Below are 17601 nucleotides of genomic sequence, written 5' to 3' on the forward strand. Positions count from 1 at the left end.
TCCTGTGTTTTCTACGATTGTTATATCCTCAGATGAATCTAAATACATTTTTGGAGCTGACGGCAGAATTAAAGAATGGAGGAAACCGAGAGAGGCATACAAAAACATTAAAACACCGAGGAGGAGCAGTGATGGTATGTGGGTGTATGGCTGCTGGTGGTTATATTAAAATATAATGAAATGTCTTATAAATAAAAGTTCATTATTTTTAGGTGCTGTACAAAGACTTTATTGAAACACTGTATAAAAGAAGTGTTAGCTAGACAATTTCTAACTCAAAACCGGCAGAACCGATTTGACTGAAAGTTGGTGAGGAGGTAGCTCAGAACCAGGCTACAAGGCTACTTTTTGTCGTTTTTTTATTAAAAGTATAACAAATTCATGTATAAAAAATATATTTGACTCCGTATGCATGTGTTCAGTATTCATATAATAATCATTTGATTTTTTTTTACTTCAAAAAAAGAAAAAAAAATCACACAGGTACAGCCAGGGTACAGTAATTTTTGTTTACACATATATGAATAAGGCGTTTTTTGGATAATATCAAAACTGAAATTCGCATAGGCATGGTCAGGTGAAGAAGGCAAGTGAGAAAGTAGGCAATTGAGAAGTAAAGTCCTTATTATTCCCGTCCTGATATATGGTGCAGAGGCATGGAGGATATCAACAAATAATGAGTCGACGTTGCGAGTTTTCGAGAGAAAAGTACTGCGAAAGATTTATGGTCCTTTGCGCTTTGGCCACGGCGAATATCGCATTCGATGGAACGATGAGCTGTACGAGATATACTACGACATTGACATAGTTCAGCGAATTAAAAGACAGTGGCTACGCTGGCTAGGTCATGTTGTCCGAATGGACGCAAACACTCCAGCTCTGAAAGTATTCGACGCAGTACCTGCAGAGAAAGAGGAATACCTTCATTCCGTTTTAAGGACCAGGTGGAGGACCTGGCTTCGCTTGACATCTCCAATTGGCGCCACCTTGCGAATAGAAGAAACGACTGGCGCGCTGTTGTTAACTCGGCTATAACCGCGTAAGCGGTTTCCGCGCCAGTAAAGAAGAAGATACAACCCCAGGCATTGTGGCTACTTTGGTAGATGATGGGTGAACGACGTACAGCCATTCATAACAAAAAAATAACGGAATAACTACATTGTTGAGAAAAAGTTTAATCACAATTTGAGTTGTGTACGTAATATGATTGATAAACACGCAATAAAAATATATTGTCAGTCCCAAATTCAACGCGAGAGCAGCCGTGGTTTAGGCCTAGCTTAAAAATAAAACACTAAAAATTTGATTGAATTTAGTTACGTTTAAATATTGTTGTATAGCTTTAAAACAAAATGTCGGAGCATTTACTCGAAGTTGCTAGGTACTGTATATAGAAGCATATTTAAGGCTAACAAATTTAGGTATACAAAGTTATGTCAACTACCTGATCCAGAGGAGCTCGATGTTACCCGATGTCTAGATTTCGATTTGTCCGATTTTTTCGTTGGTGCTGCAGTTTTCTTTCGTTTATGCATTGGGCTATATGCACTTCTTTTTTCCATGGTAGGAGATATTGTAGCTTTTCTCTTAGCATTGGGAGAATGTCGAGTACCTGAAATTGAGGTATACTTTTAAGCGCACATCATAGAATATTGCTGAAGTGCAAAAGCTCAGCTTTAAATTATTTGTTTCCAACACCTTATGTAAAAGAAAGTTTTATATTTATTCAGTTTATTCTTAACTTGTTGCCTAGTCTTCAGTCCTAAGCACTAATTATATTTAATTATAATTTCGAATCAAGATTTTTAATTGGATTTTCAAATTTTCGAAAATAAGCAATATATTATTCACAGAACAAAATTAAATAATACAATAAAAATTTCACAATCATTTTATTAATTTTCCACACATAATTAGTTTTAAACAGGTTTTGCAATAGCAAAGAGGATGTTTTGAAGTACCATAGAAATTCCTTTGATGTCCAAGTGGAACCGTAAGATGTATAGTTTCAATAAAAAATATGCACATGATGAAAATATGATTTGTGAACTCTGATTTAGCCCATAATTGTTATTTTTTAAATGATGAAGACGTAAAAAGCAATTTTAAAATTTTCTAAAAGTGATTTGAAAAATCTTTGCTTTTTCTTCTTGTTTCGAAAAAATTAAAATATTACTTACTATTCTTAAGGCTGGTATTTAGCTCTCAAGTAATTGCTCAAAAAAATGCATTATTTCTTCAAGCAAGTTGTACAGCTGGTAACGCATTGTGAATGATCCACATTATAAGAGCAAGACAACACACAAAAAAATAAACTTTGTGCTTATGTATGTATGTAGTAACATATTTTCATTGCGTCCCCATACAAAAATTAATTTTTAACGGTACACGTGCAACACTTATTTTTGAAATTATATTGCTGTAGGTGTTTTTAGAGGTTATCGATGAATTTTTGAACTATCCCACACATTTTGACAGCGATATAACGGTAACAAAAAATTTGTATCAGCTATGATACACGAACGTGTCATTTAATAAACTTATTTCAAATCAACCAAAAATTTTTTCATATATGATACATGGACGCTGTACACATGGTACAAGAAAATAATTTTGTATCACATGTGATACATTGGACACGGAACCTGTTAAGGAATGTTTATTTTCTTTATTTATTCTCTCTTGCTCTTCTAATGTCGTAATGTAATGTTTTTTTTTTTTTTTTTTTTTTGAAGCAATTACTTAAGAGCTGGATACAAACCTTTAAAAGAGGAATATACTATATGTTTACTCACTTGGAGAGTGACGTGGGCGGCGAGGCATACTAGGGGATCGAGCAGACCGTATTCCATGCCTACGTGCAGGCGATGCTTTATGAGAACTGTTATAATGTCGTCTGTGTCCTGTCGGTGTAGACGAACGACTACTTTCTGAACTTGTATCAGATCGGGAACTGCTTGAAGATGAATATGAGGAATTGGTACTATAACTACGCCGATCATGGCGACGTTTACTACTATGGTCTCGAGATTCTCCACGCAGGCCTGGTGATCTCATCCAAGGGTCACGCCATTCATCCCCACGACCGACGGGCTCAACACGCTGTACAATTACTTCCCGAGTAGGGCGTACTCGTCTGTCATCTTCGTATTGTGGCATGCGATGAGGAGGTAACTCACGATATCTTGTAGAACGACCATACGAATCCACGTCATCATATGCGGCTGGTAATGGCGGTCCTCGTGCAAAACGCTCAGTAGGACTGTACATACCTAGTGGTTCTTGATATAAACTATGTCGACCATAGGATGGAGCAATCTGTGCATTAAAAAATTAGTAATTTTTGCATTTTACAATTTCACTGGTTACTTACATCTTGAGGAGAACTTCTTTCCTTCAAATAGTACGCGTCTTTTTCTATTTCATCTGGAGATAGAGTCAAATTCATTTTCTTGTCCTCGAAATCCATATCTTGCTCTTTCCGCTTATTTGCCTTGCGCATCATTTCTTTCGCTGTTCTCAATCCACGTTCCCAAGCACTTTCTATAACGACAGGAGCATCAGTTGTTGCGGTTCTTGGGTCATGGTGTGCACCGTAAGCTGAAGGTGGATGCTGTAAACCTAAACGGTGATGCAATGCTGGACGATCGGTGCGAAAATCATGATAATCAACTGTATGCGTTGGATAATTTGAGGTCCGGGAAGCGGACGAACCTGTTTGTGTTACGGGAACGGGGCGTACTAAATCAAACATGGTATAATTTCCTTTATCAGTTACACCAGGATGAAGAAAACGACAACTCATTCCCCATGTACATTGACCACGTGTATAAAAACGACACACTGGTTTGGGTTCCGTCTCTTCCGGACGTTTCTCATCTTCATCTGACACCTCTCCTTCTTCTAACTCTTCTCCATCATCTGCTTCTCCATCAGATTTTGAATTTTTTACCCTATCATTGCTTGGTTTACTTTCCTGTTCATCTACAAGCTTCTCATCATCTTTACTTATGTCTTGGCATTCACCTTCTTCAGCCTCAAAGTCCAAAGCATCTTCATCATTGGGTTTGACCAATACTTCTATCGGATCAGTTTGCCTCTCAATTTCAGCCAAATTGGTATTTCCATCAATTACTTTTGACGTTTCGCTAGTCTTAAAATAATAGATTAAGAAATTCAATAAAATCATAAGTTATTAATTAAGAAAATTTAAAAAGAAATTGTTAAATCAAAACTTGAGCTGATCTAAAGCAATAACATACATATGTATGTATATAAAAACAAAATGAAAAAATTTTACGAATATAAATTATATTTCTAATGTAACTGTGCAGAGAATCGACGTTATTACGTAATAAAATTACAAGTTGAAATAATTATTTAAATCTTAACAATTCCATAAATAAAAGTGCTACATTTAGAAGTACCTTTCCTTGAGTTTTAATTAAATCTAGTTTTTGGCGCAAATCGGTTATAACAGCATTCTGGCTATTTTCGTTTTCCAAAGAGTATATTAGTTCTGAATTGGTTTCTTTGTGACCTTCTTGATCTAAATTAATTGATGCTGAAGACACGTTTGTAACTTCGTCCTCTACAGATGGCTTACTACTGTTCAAAACAGATTCACGTTTTTCACTCTCCATATCGCTCACATCACTCAATTCCTCGTGGCTTATATTTTGCACGCTATTTCGGAAATTAGAATTTGGACTATTACTGCGACTGCTATTTGATGTTACACTTGAATGTCTCGAGCTCCGTGGAGACTTCGTGGGCTGCGGTGACTCAGAATGGCTTCCTTATATTCAAAGAAAATATCAAACTTATAAAACGAAAATTCAATAAACATTATTTTATCATATAATTTGGAATGTAAAACTCCGAAACCTTAAAATTAAATTTAACCTTGTCGAAAAAGGGGTTTAAAAATCAATAAATTATAGTGGAACGATTGAATAACTAAACGAGTAGCTACAGGTGTGTTCATGAAAATAGTAGTGCAACAACTTCTTATATTTAAAGATGCTTCTGCATATACTGAATAAACAGTTACGATAAGTAAATGTATTTAAGGAATTCAATACCTTTCCAACAAACAATTTATTGGAAAAAATAAGACATTGTTCTAACAGGAAGCATGTATTTGTAGTGAAGCTGAGGAAATTTAAGAGAACATATGGAGAATCGAAGCTTTAGCACATTTAATGCAATAAAATACAATATTAAGCGATTTCGCGAGGGGAAATGTAAAAAATCCATATTAGAGCTGTCTCTTATTCAAAGAGCTGTCTGCCCCTAATATGGATTTTTTACATTTCCCCTCGCGATTTTTCGCTTAATATTGTATTTTACTGCATTACATGTGCACGATATGTAAAAAAAAGTTGTTTAAGCTCGTTGGTTACTACTTCTACAAATCGTAGAAGACTATTGGAAAATAATTTGCAGATAAAGTGTCGCCGTACCTCTTTTGACGAAAAAACATGTGGCTGCAAGAACAAAGTTCGCAAAAGGACATTACAATTGGCCATCTACAAAATGGATAGAGATCATAGAGATGAAAACTATGCATTGGTAAGGATCGGGGTCATATGTAACCAGCGTAGTCACTGAACTTGAATCCGATCGAAAATGTATGGTAGTGTTATTAAACTAATTGTAGCAACAGCAAATCCATCAAGTGGAACAGTTGTAAGGAAGCCGTGGGATGAAATCCCCATGGGCGGATATCATGATATAAAAGACTTTACAGAACGTCGGTGTATGGATGTACCTATTAAACATATAAAGGCTTTAAATCACTTATTAGTCAATCGAAAATATTTACTACATGACCGTTTCACAACAGTCGGGTCTAAATAATCGGAACGGACAAAGATGAAATGTTTCCTGTCGCTACAACAACATTTAGTATATGACATTTTAAATGTGAACTCGTTTTTTGTTTTTTCTTCTACAAAGTAGTCACTACTGCTTTCGTGAACAGACTAATTTTTTTTTTTTGTAAATCTTGTTAGTAAAAAATACATATGTATATAGTGAAAACAAAACTCTGTATATGCATAAAAATGGCTAAAAATTACTTTTAGTTTAGATTTTTAACCTTTTATTATCTTATATTTAGAAACCACCAGCACTACTATTTCAATGAACACATACAGTGATGTGCGATGAAATAAAGCCATACATTTTCTGATGATATTATTGCACTTAATTTTTTTTTAAGAATCTAACATGCCATGAACTAATTGTAGTTCAGTACTCACATCGTCTGTGTATATTTTCCCGTTACTTCCGAATTCAACTTCTAGTTCATTTTTAACAAATCAGTGAAAATGTGCTATTAATTGTGCAGCAACGTGTGCGTTAAAATAGAGCCAACCGATAAAGTAAAACTTTTAGTGACATTAAAACATATTTATACAATATAATTTATGGGCAAACGTGTGTAAAGGTTTCTAGTTTTTTGAATTTGGAGTAAATTTGGGTGTTTAATTCTTTTAAGATCTAAAATAGGGTAGAGCCAAACACTGCAGCCCTGAATGCAGAAAATTTATAAAAAATTTAGAAAGCAAGGCAAAAGTCAAAGAGAAATAGCTGGATTAGTGGCTGCTCAAAAAAATGGTTTAAAACGAGGTTTTGCGAAGGCGTATCCTGCGTTACGTTAAAAAAGATCCATTTGTGACCACTTCCGCACTCAAAAAACAGTTTTCTTTGGATGTGGATACTTCAACAATTAGAAAACTCTTAATCAAAGAGAGTTTAAAGGCTAAAAAAGCTCGAACGTTTCCGTTTCTAAACAAAGAAAACGTAAAAAAACGATTAAAATTTGTCGAGGATCATGTGAACTGGCCAGCGAGCAAGTGGCGAAACATTCTTTGATCAGATAAAATAAAAGTGAATTTATTTAACACTGACCGAGGCAGCCTTACTGTGCGAAGGCCCCCCAATACCGAATTCTGCCCTCAACACGCTGAAAAAACGGTAAAACATGGCGGTGGGAGTATAATGGTATGGGGGTACTTTTCTTATTATGGGACTGRTCCTCTATTTCGGATAGAAGGTACAATGGATGCCTTGCAGTGCACTAGAATTTACAATGAAACTATGTTGCCTTACACAGAGCTTAATATGCCGCTTCTATGGGTGTTCCAGCAAGACAACGACCCAAAACCCACATCGAAACGGGCAACAGAATGGTTTAGTCAAAATAACATCCAAGTTCTATGCTGGCGCCACAGTCGCCAGATCTAAACCCAATTGAAAATTTGTGGCGAGAGGTTAAAGTGGCTCTTAGAGGAAAAAATCCAACAAATAAAGATGCCCTTTGGAAACTAGTGAACGACGCATGGGAGCAAATTCCCGCTGCTAAGTGCCTGAATCTAGTGGATTCGATGCCCAGGCGTTGCTCAGCAGTTATAAAAAATAAAGCATACTGCACTAAATATTGAAGTAAGATTTAACATAGTTGCATCGTTTCTTTTAATTATTTCATACAAATTTTTGATTTCAGGTCATGAGATACGACTGAAATTGAATAATTACTTTTGGCTCTATTTCAAGTCACAGCCGAAATAAGAAATACCAATGAATTTTGAATTTTTTCGTTTATGTTTTATACTTAAGCTGTTTAATTTGTTTTTAATATACGTCTCATAGGTTGTTCTTTTTTACCTATTAAAGAAATAAATGAAAAAAGTGAATTTTTATATGATTTGTTAATTTAAGTAATTTCGATAGTACTGGCTCTATTTCCTCGCACATCACTGTATATACTATGTAACTAACTGACTATTTAAAAAAAATTCACAAACAATTCAATCACGGTATTATACAAAATTTTAAGTGATATTACAGATGCATATTATGAAGCATGTTTTGACAAGAATAAGACATTTCAAAAAACATTTGACATTTTGGAGGCTGTTTATTTTATTAAGACTGCATTGGACAACTTAAGGATCAAAATAATTAAAAACTGGTTTTCAAAAATATTCATATATCGACGTTATTGGCTTTGATAAAGCATTCAAATGCAAATCTGAAAGGTCAGTATTCAAACGATTTTTTGTTAATCGACGAAAATGTTAATACAGAAGTCATTAATACTGGCATATAGAATCAAGGAAAGTTGTGACAATATACGATAAATTATTTTTTTTTTTAACTCAATCAAATGGTACGTACACAAAATAAAATTTGTTGTAACTATGATACATCTCGCAGGAAAAGTGAAATATGTTAACTAAATTACCAAAAACCCTAATTTATTTAAGAAAATTTTATTGACTAAAAAATCAAATTTATATTCGTCCACTCCTAGTATAAACGGACCAAAATTGTAGATCTGTCAGTGTCCGGTTGCCGGAGATATTTAATTTTTATTTTAAACTCTTAATTTTCAATGCAAAAAAAACATATTTCTCTTTGAAGTAAGCAATTTTAGAATTGCATAAAGTTATTTAAAAAATGGATTGTAAGTGTCCACATATTTACTTTTAAACCATCATTAATTTATCCATTTCCTTTTTTTTGTCAATTTATTTATACAAAGTTTTAATCCGTTATATGTACATAAAAAAGAGAGGAATATACTATATATTTTGAACGAGAAAGTTTACACACTTTTGACTCAAATTGACAAAATAAAGAACACATTTCATAGAAACTGGCCCCTGATTCTAACCGTTTCGCTTTCATAAAACCGAAATAAAATAATTTGAAATGTATTAAAAATACTGTAACATTTCTTAAGACTTACTATGCGTATGTGCATCTACTAAGTATGTTAAATACTAGAACTTACTTCTGTTCGATAAATTATCTAGTGGTGATTTAATGCCATCATTTTCATTATCACTAGACGAAGAAGATGATGACGAATTAAAGTCAGATTTTGAAGAAGAATGATTGGAGCAACGAGAATTTGTCCTTGATAGTTCTCGCTCTTCCGCATTATCAATTGCCTCTATATTGGGTGCATTCGTAATTTCATTTACTGGTTCCGCTGAAGATCGTGAATTCTCCGTTGATGATGATGATGAGTTTGACACCGAAGACCCGGCATTTGAATCATCCGAATCCATATTTTAATAACTCTTTATTCGTGCCACACGAAAACTGCAACGCTGCGAATGGAGACATTTGAACATATTATACAATAAATTATATTTTCGATTAAACCTAAATTTTTAGTTGGTAACTTATATTCATCATGTTTTTATGACACTTAAAATCCGATCTCGTTTTTTTTTAATTTCCTAAATAAAATGTCTACAGCCGATTGACATTATTTGTTCTAATAAATAAATAGATAATAACTCAACGATTAGCCTCCTTCCTAAAGACCGATACGAGGGATGCAATCCGCATCCGAGGTGTGCAATTAGCCAAACCATGAGAGGCCAGAGAATTCCCACGACAGCCGGTTCTACGTACCGGAACAGATTGACAATGAATGACGAAGACCCCACCAGACCGTTCCCACGACAGTCGGGTCTACGAAAACCGGAACGGACCTGTATTTTTATCCGGCCAAGGACTGTCTACTCGGCAGAATTCTGCCGTTACAACAACAACAACAACAACAAGCCCCCCACCAGAATTATGGGCACTAAAGGTGCTCGCCTGATATTACCATTGCTAGCGCTGGTCTGATAAATAGCATAACCTGGCGACCTATGCTAACTCTCGCATCAGACCATCTGCCCATAATTATCTCGATCGAGAACCTCCCGATTTCGTTTCTGTGGACAACCGCACCTACATTAACTTTAAAAAAGCTAATTGGGTCGGCTTCACAGAATTTACCGAGAGAACCTTCAACGCTCTACCTATTCCTATGGACGTATGCGTTGGCGAACGTCAATTCCGCAAGGTGATCGCAGCAGCTACCGCTCGCTTCATCCCGGCTGGAAGAATAGCGGAAATCCGCCCCAATTTACCAGCCGAAGCGGTCGTTTTAGCTAACGAGTGCAACACCTTACGCCATGCCGATCCCGGGGATCCCCGAATAAGGGATCTCAATTTGGAGATTCGGCGTATGGTAAACCGGGTATGAAGTCCCGCAACCTCTCCACCGGTATGAGTAAGCTTTGGGCTACTGTCAAAGCTTTGTCTAATCCGAAGACATGACGACCGAGTTAAAGTTCAATTCAATGATCATGCCTCTTCGGAAAGCGAGGACCTGCGCGAGCTATTTTAGCCGGCAGTTTACACTGCACTGATGGAATCAACATGCTAATGCTAAAGCATCTAGGCTCGACGGGAGTAAGTTACCTCACCAAGGACCTCAACCTGTCACTGACCACTCTTCAAATACCCGATGTGTGGAAAATCTAAGGAGTGGTCCCACTACTGAAACCTGGGAAACCCGCCAACAAAGGGGAATCTTATCGCCCGATAACTCTCCTCTCCCCAGTAGTGAAGACGCTTGAGGCCTTGCTACTCCCGAATTTCACTCACCACCTGAGCCTAGCCAGTCACCAGCATGGATTCCGAAAGGTACACAGCACCACCACAGCCCTTAGCGTCATAAACGCTCAGATAATTCGTGGCCTTAACCAGAAACCACCCTGTGAGAGAACGATCCTCGTAGCGTTGGACTTGCCAAAAGCTTTTGACACAGTCAACTACAAAACGCTACTGCAGGACATCAAAAAAACTACGCTTCCTCCTGGGCTAAAGAGGTGGACCATGAATTATCTGAACGGTCGTCAGTCATCCATACTATTTCGAGGTGAAACACCTAACTTGAGAAGACTGATGTCCTCTCTCCGCTACTGTTTAACTTCTACATCTCGAAACTCCCACAACCACCAGAGGGGGTTTCCATAACCTCGTACGCCGATCACTGTACGATAATGACGTCAGGCAATAGAATCGTTGGCATGTGTTTGAAGATAAACAACTACCTACTTTCCCCCCACCAAATCCACAGCTACCATATTCACGAACTGGACGAAGGAGCATAGACTTGAGCTGCAATATTAAAGTCGATGGCGTCAAAATCCGACTGTCAATAACCCTAAGATTTTAGGCGTAACCTTCAATAGTCTATGATCCTTCCCTCCTCATACGACCGCGACAACGACGGAATGCCTTTTGATGTATCCCATAGAACACATCCACAGTGAGACGTTTATGCTTCCTATAAAGGAGCATAACGAACCCTTCTCCAAACAGTTCCTACTAGGATGTTTCCGAAGGAATCACCCTTGCAGCAATCTGCTTGGAGCGGAACCGCCTCCCAGGAGCATCAAAAGGTTCTTCCTTGACTACGTCGACAACGTCGTACAGTACGCCGACCTGACTTCGGACGCAACTGACTTTCGACAGGTTCTGACCGCCATTCACAGTGGAGCCATCAACACCTTCACCGACTCCCTCCACGTGAATAGCGTTCTTGTAGTCAAACCACCACCTATTGCAGACGAAGAGCTCCAGTTTCGCGAGAAACGCGAGTGACCCTAGCGCAACTTCGTTCTGGATACTGTAACAGGTTAAACTCCTACTTATCCAGAATTGACCCAGACATGCCAATGTATGTCCTGTTTTCAACGAGCCCTCGCATAATACTGGCCACCTCTTTACATGCCCTACAAACCCTACTCATCTAACTCCCTCCTCCCTTTGGTCGGACCCCGTCGAAATAGCACGTTTCCTGGGCCCCCCTGACCCTGACCCTTACCACCCAAACGGGGATTAGATGGAGATTTAAAACTGCTTATCTACGGAAAAACAAAATTTCACAGCAACCATTTAAGGTTAAGTTAGAGTAAAAACCTACTGATTTTATTAGGAGAAAAAATATCTATGTTATAATTTCATTAATGATACTTGGGTTTGATAAATCAAATCTGCATGAGAAGTAAAATCATGGGATATGGGGCAGAAAGATTCGTTTAGTCCTAAATTAGATTTATATTATATGATTTTAAAGGATTGCTAACAATCTGTCAAATACATTGCCATTGGTGTTCACAATGTCCTTGAGCCGGCATTTGATATCAACCTCAAAATTTCTTCCAAATTTTTATGGAAATCAAAACCACTCTGTCGAAGCATCACAATTACAGTACATTGCTAGCAATGAATGGCATGCAATATATTTAGACATCGATTGTTAAACATTAGCAATATTGCTAGCAATCCAGATATATATCAATTCTAAATTGCCTGTCGAGATTCCCTTAAAGGTGTAGTCAGAGTTTAAAAAAGTAATATCTTATAAACATTCTCTAAATTTCAAGAAAAATCGACTAATTCTTTTCCAGCTATTTGATAATTAGTAAAAGATTCTCGGGCAAAAAAGAACGTTTGCGAGCAGGTATCTAGCAGAAAATGTAAAACTGCAAATTATTCTTTCACAAAACCACAGTATACTCAAAACTATATTTTTTGAACTTCTGTAGCTTGAAAACCGTTTTTTAGATTTCAAAAACTCGTGTCTGATAAGTATTTTTTGATTCAATTTTTTATAAACAATTACTTGTTAATTTTCTCCGACATTCTGGAAACATTAAAGATAAAAAATCTCCAAGGATTAGTGATGGTCACCACAAGGTGAAGTTGATCCACACAAACATCTATTAAAATTACTTTTTTTTTAATTTCTATCAAGTCGAAACTTCATTTATGATGATAAGCCCCGGGTGACCCTACATCTATATGATTTCTATTAGTTAGATTATAACTATAAGTAATGATATATAGCATTTTTGTGAAGCAACTTCTGTTAGTTTACAAAAAAATACATCATAAGAGCATTTCGTGTGTTAATAAACCATTGTTATTTAGGGAAAATACTGTTGAATTTGGGCTCTACACCAGGGAAAACAACTCTTGAAAAAAGATTTGCTAAGTTGGACGCCCTAAAGAAAAGAAAGATCTGTGCAAAGTGGGTGCAAGTTCATAATCTAACAAAAACAACTAATTGCTATCACTGAGGAGTGTTTAGAGTGCTCTTTAACCGTAATAAAACCGAATTCTTTCGTCGGTTTGTGACAATAAAAATACGGCTCCATCATTTCACACTGCAGTCCAATCGACAAACATTATAGTGGATTGCACATGATGAACCGGTCTTCAAGCGAAAAAGTCGGCCGGAAAAGTTATGACATCAGTTTTTTGGGATTCATGTATAATATTCATCGACTGATTACTGAGTCAATTATAATTCATTGCACTTTGCATTTGGTTGCAATTCCATTCTACTATTCCAAATATTTAGCAATTGTATTATTGTTGAGAAAGGATCAATTTTAAATAGTACGAATATACTTCATCTTTTCCGTTTAAATATTGCTCGCTAGAGAACTCCGATAATAAACTCGTCCGATCGCTGATAAATTCAAAGTGCTATAAGGAGAACCGCGGACTCCGACGCGGTTATAGACACTCTCCCGCTGCACCGGCCGGCCGGTACTGCCGCAAACGCTACGTCCCGCATTTTTTAAATCTGTAATATCTCCGAAAATATTAATTTAAATTAATATGGATCTATATTATATCAACAATGTATTTAAGGCATTTAATTGGATAACATATTAATATTGTATTGTTTAAAATCGCTCCGAAAATTTGCCGTTATTTGTCGTGAAAAGTAGATGACAAAAAATGTTATTGTGGGATATCCGTAAAAGATGGACATATACCCTCGCGGAGTTTTTTGTAGACGTTTTCAATGGGTACTTAGTACATTATTTTGATAAATATCGTAGGGTTCAGCCTGCATTTGTAATGTAAACGGAAAAAATTTAATTATTTACGACATCACGTTAGAAACCTCAAAAAATAACATTATTTCTCTACTAATTAATGGATGTTATTATACAAATAAACCTTTTTCTTCAATCACTCTATCTATTAAAAAAACGCATCAAAATCTGATGCGTAGTTTTAAAGATTTAAGCATAGGGACAGAAAAATCTACTTTTATACTATGTAATGAAAACAATACAATTTTTAAAAATTTAATTTTTCACGTCTTCCACTACACCTAACCTCTAAAGCTACTGATTTAAACTGCTACTTAGAGAACCGGAAAATCATTTCATCTTCGCAGAAGAACTACACACTGTTATATTCAGGATTTTTATTATATTATGACCAACTTTGGGCTGTAGATAGATTCGTAAGTTTTAACGACTACTGTATAAAGAAGGTTTTACATAAAATCCCGTCGGCCAAAATATTGTTTTATAACGTATTTTAATATAATGTAATGCTTTTTGTAATTAGGATTTCATACATATTATCTATTGTAAATAAGTGATTTTAGAGGATTCAGAACTTCTTTAACTAAAATTGTAAATTTTTAAAACCATCTTCCAACAAACTACTTTTATCTACCATTATCCACTCTCAAATCAAAAAAGCTAAATATTTGCATTAAGCAATAGTTGTGTAGGAGATTTGTCAGATTGACTGCTTTACTTTAAATTTCATTGCCAAGTTAATCCTCTTGGTAATGCCGACTTTTGAAAGGAGGGCTAGTGGTGGCGTATCTTTTTTTGTTGAGACGAGATTACATTAGCGCATCAGTACATAAATAAAGATATTCACTGAAGGAATCTGGGTTGATAATAAAAAAAAAATAAAATTTTTGACTTACTTTATCGAAACCTATATAAATTCAGTAAAACTAACGTTAGTATGTGATCTACTCTGCTCCGAGTTTTGTTAAGTAAAAAACTATAGGTGTAGGAGAGCAAAAAATTAAATGTTGCGCTATGCTGTTGTTGTTGTTGTTGTAACGGCAGGTTGCGCTATGCTCTGGCGTAGCGGTAGCAAAAGAGCTAATGAAAATTTTCATGTGCTACAACTCCCGTATGTGTTTGTTGTTTTTTCTTGTTTGCTATTTTGTCATAATATTTGAGTTAATTGAATAATTCAAACAAAAAAATTTTATGCAAATCATTTATAAATAAAAATATTTTCTCCTCATAAAGCTGTTCACTTACTGAAATCAGGATATCAATCAAATTCAATGAAATCTACAAGGTCGTATCTTGAATATTTTTTTAATGGCAGATTTCTAAAGAGCAACCGCTCGCAAGTATAAATATATACTATAAGTGAAACTTTCAGTAGGGCGCGCTTTAAAAAAATAACCCTGGCCGAGCGAATACCCGGGGGGACTGAAGTACTTTCGCGGAGTACTCCTTTCTGCGTTAAAAATAAAAAAATATAAAAAAATATATTGAGTTTTTGTTATAAAGTGGTTATATTTGTATGTTACCATGCACTCATATTGAAATAAAATTTTAATTTTCGTTATAAAATGGATAAAATTGATTTGTTAAATATGTCAGCGATTTCCATTTATTTTTCATTATACATTGTTTTGTATTTTAGGTGACGATACATCAATTTTTATGTTTAAAATATGAGTTTTGAATATAAAGGGTTACATTTGTTGGTTACCCTGCACTCATATTGAAATAAAATTTGAATTTTCGTTATAAAATAGATAAAATTTAGTTATTATATCTGTCAGCGATATCCATCTATTTTTGATTATACATTGTTTTGTATTTTAGGTGACGATACATCAATTTTTATATTTAAAATATTAGTTCCGGATATAAAGTGCTTATATCACTCATGTTGAAATAAAATTTGAATTTTCGCACTGTACTAATATACTTTACACTTTATTACGTAATATTATTATATAATATTACTTATACATATGTATATACAATATTATTATATAATATTACTAATACATGTATATAATATTACTTATTTGCTTAATAAATTTAAAAAATATCCATATGCATGAATAAAGGATTTTTTACGAAAAAGAGGAATTTCAGCGAATTGCCTTATCATCACATGGCAGCGCTTCATTTCGTCGTAACTTTTGGTAAACAAATGGGGTTAAAACGAGTGTAAAATGTAATTTTTAAAATGCAGATTTTTTAGGTAAAAAACCTGCTAAAAGTGTAAGATATGGAGTTATTTACAAGTTTATAGTGTAATTTAATTAATTTGAAGTGAAACGTGTGAATAAAGTGTGTTTAATGTGGTGAAATAGCGTCTTGAAATGTACGAATTTTGCGAATTTTTGAACTTTAAGGTCGAATATCTCCTAAACTAAGCGTTTGCGGAACCCATAGCCCATAATCAGGAGGACTTCCTCTTTCCAACGGTACCCTCAGATCGCGGCGCCAAAGAAATCGGAATTGTGCCCATTTCAGCAATGTAAATATCATGCGAACAAAGGTGTAGGAGTTATCGAATAAAGGGATTCCCCAGTCACTACTATGTATGTTCATTCCAGCAATGGTGCTAAGTGTGGTAAAAACAAACTAATTTCAAGAGAGTAATTTTGAAACTGTACTAGATTAAAATTTTTTTCAACCGTGTAACTTCAAATCCGTGTAAAAAACAGTTGGGTGTATATGTATATATTTTTTTGATCTGGAGGACCTCCTCTATCCGTAAATACCCATTTTAAGCATTTGAGGGATGCTATGCTAAGATTTACCCAATAGAGCGCTAACAGAAAAAAAAATTGTAATTACAACTACATATATAACATTATTCAGTTTTCCCAGATGAGTAAATACAAAATATCCAAATTAGATCTATACTGCAATTGTTGGTTTTATTATTATTATTATTATCTTTTTTTTTTTTTTTGTTTGTTGAAAAGAGTGAATTTGCATATATCAAGCAAAATACCCATGGAGTCTATTATCAATTCTTACCTTTAATATCATATAAAACAATGTCTTCTTTATGCCACATATTGAATATCTCCCTTTTAATTGTCATAACCTTCATTATAAAACCGGCGCGTAATACCGATGAACACTTTTTACACTGCACTTTTACTAACCACAGATATACTATTTTCACGACTTGACTGTTCTCGATTTTTCACAAACGCACATAATACACCGCAAATTTAACTTGGAATCATTTAAGAGAATACTTTAGTTCATTTACTTTTACATATTCAACTTGGTCGTACGTATAACGTATCTCTGCAAATCGTATATATTTTACTAAATCTTTATTTAAAAATCGGTGAAAACCTTCGATGAATCCTTACCTGAAGCGTTTTAATAACTAGAGCAATTTTTCAATCGTTATATGAAATAACCGTTTTGTTATTTCCCAACAAAACTTCGACAAAATTATTTGTTGGTAACTGCTCTTCCCAATAGACCAAAAACTGAACGTTTTATAGTTTTTCTCAAGCCAGACTAAAATTGTGCCATTCGCTTTATTAATTTAAAAACATGGCTTCTCTTCAGTCTCAGAGTTGCTTACTTCAATTGATTTAGTAATCAGTACTGCCAATCACAAACTTAAAGTCGCTACACTAGTGCGGGTTCACATATAGCGACTTTTGTCGCCCAAATCTCTCATTTGTCAACGCGAGTAGAGAAGACGAAATAATTGGTATCACTCGGGCAACATTCTTTTTGGCCTGGGATTTGGAATATCATCCCCCGATAAGTATGTACATAATGTTTGTAATATATTATATTATATTAGAATGTGCACAAAAACTTTTGTTTAAATCCATTTATTCATACAATAAGAAAATGGTTGCAAACAAGCAGAAAATTATTATTACCATAT

The 17601-nt window shown here is 35.1% G+C and overlaps 1 protein-coding gene and 1 long non-coding RNA gene across 4 annotated transcripts in view; one reads left to right on the forward strand and one right to left on the reverse strand.

The window, feature by feature from the left end:
• Positions 1-17286, reverse strand: part of LOC108969854 (zinc finger CCCH domain-containing protein 18) — a 20812-nt gene extending 3526 nt beyond the window's left edge. For 2 of the 3 annotated variants that reach the window (XM_018934837.1, XM_018934835.1), the window contains exons 1-6: positions 17066-17286; positions 8807-9128; positions 4428-4798; positions 3374-4153; positions 2796-3318; positions 1445-1612 (exon numbers count right to left, since the gene is read on the reverse strand). In XM_018934837.1, coding sequence (XP_018790382.1) covers positions 1445-1612; positions 2796-3318; positions 3374-4153; positions 4428-4798; positions 8807-9086 — 2122 coding nt within the window. In that variant the 5' untranslated portion in view covers positions 9087-9128; positions 17066-17286. Of the gene's footprint in view, positions 1-1444; positions 1613-2795; positions 3319-3373; positions 4154-4427; positions 4799-8806; positions 9129-16718; positions 16998-17065 lie in introns of all 3 variants that reach the window. The other variant, XM_018934836.1, reaches the window with a different exon arrangement.
• LOC108969855 lies at positions 5358-7580 on the forward strand. Its single transcript, XR_001993435.1, has 2 exons — positions 5358-7452; positions 7514-7580. It is a non-coding gene; the product is annotated as an uncharacterized LOC108969855 (long non-coding RNA).
• Positions 17287-17601: the final 315 nt, after the last annotated feature.

Source organism: Bactrocera latifrons, unplaced genomic scaffold, assembly GCF_001853355.1.
Source record: "Bactrocera latifrons isolate USDA-ARS-PBARC rearing strain unplaced genomic scaffold, ASM185335v1 scaffold_268, whole genome shotgun sequence".
NCBI classification, from domain to species: domain Eukaryota; kingdom Metazoa; phylum Arthropoda; class Insecta; order Diptera; family Tephritidae; genus Bactrocera; species Bactrocera latifrons.